Source organism: Cryptomeria japonica, chromosome 4, assembly GCF_030272615.1.
Source record: "Cryptomeria japonica chromosome 4, Sugi_1.0, whole genome shotgun sequence".
NCBI lineage: Eukaryota > Viridiplantae > Streptophyta > Pinopsida > Cupressales > Cupressaceae > Cryptomeria > Cryptomeria japonica.
In genome coordinates this window covers 670,497,913-670,507,932 of record NC_081408.1, presented here as the reverse complement: position 1 = coordinate 670,507,932, position 10,020 = coordinate 670,497,913, and the positions used below count along the sequence as shown (strand labels likewise).

General features: G+C 35.1%; 1 protein-coding gene across 1 annotated transcript; it reads left to right on the top strand.

Annotated features, from left to right (window-relative positions):
- Positions 1–305: 305 nt before the first annotated feature.
- On the top strand, positions 306–1,595 carry LOC131042710 (calmodulin-like protein 2). The gene has a single exon (XM_057976037.2). It carries the CDS (start codon positions 504–506, stop codon positions 1,254–1,256), a length of 753 nt encoding a protein of 250 aa, XP_057832020.1. The 5' UTR covers positions 306–503; the 3' UTR covers positions 1,257–1,595.
- The last annotated feature ends 8,425 nt before the right edge of the window (positions 1,596–10,020 follow it).

Here is a 10,020-nt window from a genome sequence, read left to right as displayed (position 1 = left end):
CAACCTCACGAAGATGAATAGACCAAGATAATCCTATGACCAAGTGAAAGCCTATAACCAAGATAATCCTAATATTTGAAAACTAAAAGACTATTGACTTACCTCTTATTACTAAGTCATACAATCTATTTCCAAAAGCTTTATACAATGAATATGAATTACACTAATTTATATAAATAGAATGTTAATTTAAACAGAAAATTTTCTCCATCTCTCAAAGCGATAAGAATGAGTCATGTCAATGCACATGATGAGCAACTTCGCAGATCCCACAAAAAACTTAGGGCGTTGCGCCCATGCTTCCATATTTTCCTTTAATAGGAAGTGGTTGCAGTTTCTACGTCATTTTCCTCATCCCAAACGTACTGCCACTACCATACGAGCCTTCCTCGAAACAACACAATGCCCTCAAAATTACGTTTCTTCACCTACTTAATTAACCTCTGCAACTCTATCTGTCTATCAATCTCTGTTTATCACTTCATTTTCTTGGCGTTTGGACGATGAAGAACGCGGCAACCAATGTTTGTGCAGCGTCTTCTTCACGGAATTCACTCACTTATCTTAGAGCAAAGCCGCAGTCTCTTTCCATAGAAAAGATTGTCCCCAAATTCAACAGTGCGCTTAAAAGACAATGCGATTTGCAGGTCCGCAACTCACCCAAACGAGTTGTGAAGCGCCTGCTCAGATCGCTGTCTAAAAGAGCTCAGAAATTAGCCTCCAACTTCTCCCCTTGCAGGTGCGCGACATTCCGCTCTCCGCTGCCAAAATCATTCTGCGAATCTCCGCCGCCAAAATCATTGTGCAAATCTGGCGAGGGCATCGAGGGAGAGTTGTGTGAGGTGTTTAAATACCTCGATGCGGATGGAGATGGCAAAATATCGTGGGTGGAACTCCAGAGCGCTCTCAGTTGCGTTGGTGAGGAGGTGGGCGAGAATGAATTGCAAGAGATAATAAAGCAGGTGGATTCTGACGGAAACGGGTGTATTGATGTGGATGGATTTATACGGCTAAACTGTGAGGAAAGAGGAGAGGAAGAAACTGAAAAAGAATTGGCGGCGGCATTCAGGATGTTTGAGGGAAGTTCAAAGGGCATTACTCCTGTGGGACTCCAGCGTATGATGTGCCGCCTGGGTGTGGAAAATTGTGCGAGTCTTGAGCAGTGTGCTTTCATCATCTCTCAGGTTGATTTGGATGGAGATGGAGTGGTGAGCTTCAACGAATTCAAGCAGATGATGACAGGCGTTGTTCACTAATGATCTCCTCCTGTTTATATATTTATCAATCTCCAGTTTTTGTTCTCCATTGCTAAAAACAATCATTTTGGGGTTCTGTATATTTTTCCGTCATGGGCTCTGTATATGCATGGCTCTTATTTTCTATTCCACAAATTCGGAAAAGAGAAAATCCGTTTTGTACTTTGTAGTTGGAAACGGTAAACTGCATGTATTTCGAACCTGGGTTTTTCTTAGGTTAGCGGATATCGAATGTAAATGTATTTCTTAGTAAAAGTATTATTTCTATTTCAATTCCGATGCTGCCAGCGGTTTTTTCGTTCCATGCCGCGAGCGTTTTACAAATGAAGTTTTATTCAACTATTTTATATAGTTAGTAATTGGATGTCCAATGTGTGAGTTGTGTGCGTTCATGATGATTGTGTTTGTCAGGGTTTATTATTTTTTATTAAATGCATGAGGTTAATTGTGATACTATTAAGCCATGTTTTGTATACAACACGTCTTCACAGAAAGGGGATTAATTTCAAACTGATTGATATTTTTTAAAACATAAATGTCATAAATGAATATAATATTAAATTATTGATATTTTAGAAGTTGGATTTGGAAACCTCTAATTTGAAGGGCTTGTTAGGAAAGAAAAAGTCCAAATAAAAAATAATATAAAAAATGAAAAGGTGCTCATTATTATAGAAAATACTATGTAGAGGAATAATTTTTATTAAGTAATAAAATTCTTAGTTATGTAGGAAGATTTTTTTTTTCATTAAGTGCTGAAATGTTGCATTAACTTCTTTAATTTTTTTTCTATGATTTTCACACAAAGTTCATATATTGTTTGAAAGATCAAATACAAAAATCCTATTATGTAAAAGAATAACAATCATTTGTAATTATAATTTTATTGAAGAAAATGACTACATATTTGCTTTAATAAGGTTTTGAGTGTACTATGAAATGTATAGATCCTTGTTTGAGTCAATAGAAATGTGTTTAAGAAGAGAGCATAAATGCAAAGGACAAATGATTTGGATGTCTTTACGAATATTAGACTAGTATATATATATTTAAAAAATATATGTAAAATATGTCTGTAAAATAAATGTTCTTCTAAAATACTAAATGTACCAAGAATACAAATCCATTAAAGTCCTACATGCAAAAAGCTGTGAATCTAGTTGGAGACAAGTGGCTAGGGTTCTATTTTATTTGGAGTAATAAAATAACACCTCCACAAAAGCTGAAACATGACATATTTCATGCATTTACTTGGCATTTGCTTGTCAAATTGTTTCAAAAATGGTTTTTTGTTTACAAACATTTTGATGTCATTGTAGATGCCTCTTGGCATAATGATGCAATAATAAACAATAGTAATGGACAATTACTAGTCTTGGAAGCCTCATGAGTGAGGTAGCAATATATGACTTCAAAATTGACTTTAGATAGTATCCTAAAAAAATGACTATATCAATTACATACATTTATTTTGTACCATGTTTGTAGTTGTAGCAATACAAAGAATTAAGCAATTTGATGAGATTGTGAAGCTTGTTATATATGAGAAAAATAAGGACATGAAGAACAACATTTTTAATCAAATTTTTAGTAGATAGATAAAAGTGTAAATTAGTTGATATTTTCACATGTTCCATAATTTAATTTGATAATTAACAACAAGGCAAATATCCAATTATAATGCCTTATAAAGAAAATAAATTTCACATCATTATAGGCTTACAACATTTTAAACCATGGAATAATTTGACCAAATAAAATAAAATAAAAAATCAATTACTTACAAAAAATGGTTATATTTTAATATTTAAAATGGAATAACAATAAAAATTAGAACGATATTATTTGTTGCATTAGTTATGCATAAATTGGCAACATATAGATAGATTGTAATATAAGTAGAGTGAGCCAAAATATTTGCACTCATAGTAAATTTTGTATTCAAAATAAGAAATTTATTAAATGAATGATTTGTACATATTAGAAACATAAATAAATTAGAAATTAAAAGGTAGTAGGCAGATAGATTGTAATATAAGTAGAGTAAGCCAAAATATTTGCACCCATAGTAAATTTTGTATTCAAAATAAGAAATTTATTAAATGAATGATCTGCACATATTAGAAACATAAACAAATTAGAAATTAAAAGGTAGTAGGCCCACACCATTGCACGTGGTATTTGGTATTTACTTTGAAAGGGTGTTTAATATACCTCTAATACAATTTATTTTACATTTAAATCTCTCTTTTTTTCACTTTCTTTGTCTCTCATTCTCTATCTCTTTGTTTCCCTCTCTCTTTCTCTCAATCTTCCTCTCTCCTTTTTCTATCTCTCTTCCTATTTGTCTTTTCAAGCCTCTCTCTTTCTCCTCCTATCTATATCTCTCTTCCTTTCCCTATCAATCTCCATCTCTATTTCTCTAATTAACTATTTTTGCAATGTTTCTTTGTCACTTCTTTTTTATTTCCTCTCTCTACCCATGGAATTGTGTCATCTTTGAATTGTCAACATGATATAACCACTCAAAAGTTAGTCTCTCTTACTTTATCTCTCTTTCTCAAGTTCTAACTCTTACCAATGTATCTCTCTTATACTCTATCCTCTTTTTTTATTTCTCTTTTGATTAATCTACCAAGCTATACTTTTATCTCTCTACTTTACATCCCTCTCTCTCTCTCTCTCTCTCTCACACACACACACACACACACACACACACACATTTGTATCCCTCTTTTTATCTTTTCCTATCATTATTTTCAACATGCACAAGAGAACACCAGATTTACGTGGAAAACCCATTGTGAGAGTCAACTTATAATTGTAGACATATAAAAATGACCATATTCCTAAATGAATATTTTATGTTCATTTCCCTATTTAATTAAATCCAATTTAATTAAATTATCCACATTCTTCTATTTTATTAAATAAATTATTCAATTTATTTAAATAAAATTCACTATACCATTTAATGAATAAATCATTTTATTCAATTAAATCCCCCTAGCCACTTTTAATTAAATTCAAATTTACTTAAATAGTTATCCTAAATTGAATAAATCTAATTTATTCAATTTCCTCAAATTGCAACCAAATTGAATTAAATCATTTAAATCAATTAAATCCTATTATTCCACATTCACTTGCAAAATCCCAAACCCCTTCCTAATCCCTTCTAGAATCTTCTAATCGCTTCTAATTAACCTAACCCTCCTCTAAACTTTGTCACATCCCTAAGCAAAGGGAGGTCACTTCTCAAATGGCCCAAAGTCTTGGATAACCATTAAAGGTTTTCAACCTTCAACCACCAAAACCCTTAAAGTCTTTGAAAACCATTGAAGGCTTCCAACCTTCAACCACTTAATCCCCAAAGTCTCCAATAACCATTAATGGTTAATTCAAACTCTCCCACATGGTTAAAACATTTGTTTTGACTCAACCTCTACCCAACCCAAAGGTCTCATCAGGCCATTAATGCTTTGACCATGATTATCTCTTAATCATTTTCACAAAGGTTTATCTTTGGATTAGATCTTAATTCATTGGGTAAACCTAACTTAGACTTGACCCTTAGCCTTTAGATAACCATGAGGTCTTCTCAGGCCTTTAATGCCTCCAACCTCTTCTTTCAACCCAATCTTATGTTGACATTTGTCACCATGTCATTGGTACAAATTGTGCACATGGATCCCCAACTTTCAAACTTGACCCTTGATTAAACCATTCAATCTTGACCATCCATTGCCCTGTTTATGCTATAAATAGAGCTCTCATTCCTCCATTCTTAACAATCATCTTTCAAATTTGAAGCATCACACTTATGCTCAAATTCTTCCAAGATTTTATATCATTTGTATGTTCATCATTTAGCCTCTTTTAGATCATAAATTAGACTAATATGCATGCTTAGATTACTTTCTTTATCATTTTAGTTCAATCATAGACTAAATATAGTATGCTAGGATAGTATTCATACTAATCTCATCATCTTATCATTTAGTTTATTGCATTTTAGCATCATACCTAGCTTAACATCCATCTCATACTAAAATCTAAAAAAACATCTCTCGTTCTCATATTTGCCATCCCTGAACCATTTTGCTCAATAATCTGAGAGCAAAAACATTGGTTTGAGGGACATTGTGAGATAGAGAACCATGGGACCCTCCTTGGGAAGCTGAGTAACACTACGTTACTCCGTAGCTTGCATCAAGAAGTCCTGTGTGTGTGTGTGTGGACTGGTATTTACTAAATTTTCACATTTTAAGTTTTATTCACCCACTTTTCCACCATACATTTCTGGCACCCACCGTGGGGCACGAACCCCAATAACACATCATTTTTTGAAATTGATCATTTTTGCAGGTCCACGGGAAACGGGAATCAGCGCGTCGAAAATATATATTAGCGCATCTGCCTAACAGTTTAGCGCTTCTAGCCTACTGTTTAGCACGTGGGCTCTCTGTCTTAGCGCGTGAACAATTTTTCTTAGCGCATGATCCTATTTAACAAATTTTCCTGTAGGTGTCGACGTGGGCAAAACACATAATAGCGCATATACTTAACAGATTAGCGCATCCGCTCAACCTTTTAGCGCTTGTAATACATCTTTAAGCGCGTTGAAGCCAAACATTAGCGCATCAGATTCAAACTTTTCCTGCATAACTGACCGCGGGAAAAAGCAAAACACAGAGTAGCGCTTACAACACACAGAGTAGCGCATCCAAGTAACAGAATAGCACAGAGAAAAGAAACTATAGCGCATCTGGAGCATATTGTAGCACGTACAGTTTGTTCTGTAGCGCATCATAGACAAATTTTTATTTTTTATTTTTTATTGTAACCGAATTAAAATTCTAGACTTGTAGAAGTCCCCCGAATCAACTGACAATCTTATCGTTTTGTTTATTTGCAGGGTTTTAACGGTTTCTTGCAGGTAAAGCGAGGAAATTTACTTTTACAACAAGATGATTTTCTTTTGTTGACCTCCAAAAACATCGAATTTGCTTTGTTGACTATTTCTTTTGCATAGATCAGACAATCATTGCTTTGAAAGATTAAAAAGACAATCATGTTTTTGTGGAGCAACATCTCTGCATAGATTTTAGAAAATCATTGATTTGAAAGGCTAAAATAAGACCTCATTGTTTGCTTTGTCTCGAAAGTGGAAGGTATATGCTCTCCCCTTAACTGGGTGATCAAAAAGCCAAACCACTCTTATGCTTTCAGTACTTCACACATTTAAAACCTTTAGCAGGCCTGCCTTCCCGAGGAGTTGCAATCAACTCTTAAAGCCATTTATGGCCGGTGTGAAGGGAACGACCTAAGTGGGGAATGACTTTGACGCCAAGAATTCCAACCCACTATAATCAAATGTGGAAAGTGATGAAAGTCCTTTTCAATGGTTGCGTGCAGTGATTAGCCTTCCCCCAGTATCCTCGAGATACGTAAAACCTTTGTTCTAAAGGTTGGGAAGCCTCCTAAGGGAGTTTATCACTGACGACCGAACGGGAAGCCTGATTACGAACCATAGAACTAGAAGTTTTGAGCTGAGCCAGTATCCAAACATTTGTAACATCATAGTGCAAGGGTGGGGAAGAATCCGCCCCCAAGATTACTCACCATATATCTCCCAAGATAACTACTCAATTGTGAAGCAATTCACTTTGGGTTAACTTCTGGCAAAAGGCAAAAAAACGGGCGCCCTCTAGGGGGTGACACGGCTGTTTGAGCTGACGGAGTATCGAGACTAGTAGGCTATGATGTTACTTATAACCCTTGAATAAAGAGTCTTTTTGAAGTGTCTTATTTGTATCAAAACCTGTTAAAACATTGGAGATTTGAACACATCCTCGACAGAATATACACTTTCTGTTAGATTAGGCAAAATGATTGTGCTTTGTGTGCCATGCTTGCATTTTTTATTTCAGAAAATCATCCATCACACTTGAAAATTTTCTCAACAAAATTCAAAATCCTCACAAAAATACAAAAAAGGAAAAATCAGGGCAGTTTAGTGCATAAGAGCAACATCTTAGCGCTTGTAACAGTTCTATTAGCGCATCCAAACATAAAATTAGCGCGTACAACTAAAACAGTAGCGTTTCAATCCTAAGGCAAAACAGTGAACAAACCTTTAGCGCATCTAAAACACATTCTAGCGCGTCTTAGGAACACATTAGCGCGTAGGTATCAAAAGTTAGCGCATAAAACAAAACAGCTAGCGCGTATCAAGCCCAGTATAGCGCGTAGCTTTTCCAAACAAACTTAACAGTAAATTTCAACAGCCTGAGTTTTAGCGCGTGAAACAAACAGCTTAGCGCGTGGAAACCATATTTTAGCGCATTAACTGAAACAGTTAGCGCGTGTAAAGCCCAGTCTAGCGCGTGGATTTTTCACCTGTTAGAGCAAAAATTTTCTAGAATCAAAATTTTAGCGCGTAACTAGGGGCAGATTAGCACGTGTGAAAAATATTTTAGCGCATCAAGAAAATTCAGTAGCGCATCAAACCTCTGTTTTAACGCGTGAGCCCAGGCAGAAAAACAGAGAGTTAAAAACTAAATTTTTTTGAAAATTTCAAAAATATTTTAAAAATAGTTTTTCATCAAAAATCATCTTTTATCCAACCAGAGTGACAAAAACAAACGATTAAAAACTTTTCTCAAAGGTTAAATTTGTGTCAAACAAAGTTGTCAGAATCTAAAACGAATCGAGCAATAGAGGACGTCTCTCCTATCATAATCCAAAAAATTTTCATCATCAGTATCAATCAAATCCTTTAAACATCTTACAGATTTTATCTCCAAAACACTTGTCTAAAAATTTTCAAATTGTCAAATCCAGTTTCCAGATCGGGAAACTTCTTATCCATATCATTTGACACGCTTTATCGTGAAGGGGCATCTAAACCTTCATTTTGATAAAGTAAAATTTGAAATTTTTAAAACAAGAATCAACTAAATCCAAACAAATCAAAGGAAATCATTGATCACTCATGCATGACTAATCCCCTTATTTTGAGAAGAAAGAACCTCTATCGTAACATCACGTTGAAGAAACAACAACCTAGCTTTTCCAAATTCATCAAGAGAAATAAATTTTTATACATCAATCGTCAACTCTTCAAATCCCATCGGGTATTTCTTCATCACATCAAACATTATATCCAAAACAAATCTAGTGAATTTGACAAAGAACCCCTGAAAACAAGAGCATACTGTCAAAAGTCTTCTTTTAATCAAAAAGATAAACCGCAGAGGAAAGATCAATCCAGTATTCCTGCCCGACGAGTGCATCACATATAACACATCTCGACCAGAACCACCAACCCCTGAGCAAAACATCAGCGAAGACTTTGTTCCTTTCATCACTGAAAGTTTCTATTGAAATGCCTATCACTCGCTCTCAAAGAAACAAACAAAGCGAGACACCCGCAGAATCAAGTATGAATCACAGATTATCAAATCCTTTTGAAGTTCCATCCTCAGACGAGCTTGAAATTACTGACGCAATTCTTCAGGAATGTCAAGAAAATCCATCATTCCAAAAACTCATCGAAAATGACAAAGAAAAATATCTACTCATGCTTACAAGTAAAGGCCTCAAACTTCCTGAAGATTTCGATGCAAACATTTTTCAAACCGGGTCTCAACAATATACATATCAAGAACGACAAAGGGAAGAAGAAACTCGCATACCTGAACAACATATTCCAGAGCAACATATACCAGAAATGCGAGTACCTGCATTCGAAACCCCAGAACAACACATACCATTTACTACACCTTTTCAGCTAAGAACAAATACAAGGGAAGAACTCTTCCCTCGGCAAGATAATGCGCCCTTGGTTGCTCTTACTCAACAAATGCAAATGTTGCAAAGACAAATGCACAATATGAAACAAGGGACAACAGTGCGGTACTCTATAAATGAAATCTGTCCTTATCCATTTGACAGAAGCTTAAACATGGTACCTTTCCCTCCAAACTCAGACGTTCCCAAATTTGATAAATATGATGGGAAAAGTGATCCTCGGGATCATGTTCGAGAATTTTGTACCATGAGTCTTGAATTTGCTCATGATGATACTTATCTGATGAGGTTATTCCCAAGAAGCCTGGGAGGACAAACAATGGAATGGTTATCCAAGATTACACCACCTGTTAGATCATTTGACAAATTGGTTAACAAATTCATCACCCACTATTCTTACAACATCCAACATGCCATAACATGCTAGATGTTTGCAACACCAAACAAAAGAACAATGAAACATTCATGTTATTCCTTCAACATTGGCGACGCATGGTATCAAGATATCCTCGAGATATTCCTGAAAAGGAAAAAATGGAAATCTTCATTGATAACTTAAATGGTGAAATGAGTTACAGACTCAAACTTCAATGCATACCATCTTTTGCCAAATTGATTGAAAATGGCATTCAAGTAGAGGAAGCTTGTGTCAAAAAGGGAACACTCAAGTTCTACAAGGAAGGCACAAACTCATCAAACTACAATAACCAAAACAACACCAATCTAGACAAATCTAGATTTTGGACACGAAACAAAAACGAAGGCAAAAATGAATCATATGATCCCAAATCTAAACAGCCAGTGCTTGCCTTATCAGGAAATACTCAAAATACGAAAAATCCTAAAAATGCTACTCCCAGTGCTAACACATATGCACCAAACAATACTCAAGGACAACTCAACACCAACAATGCCAACGATAATCAAAACAAAAACCTGAATCCAAGGC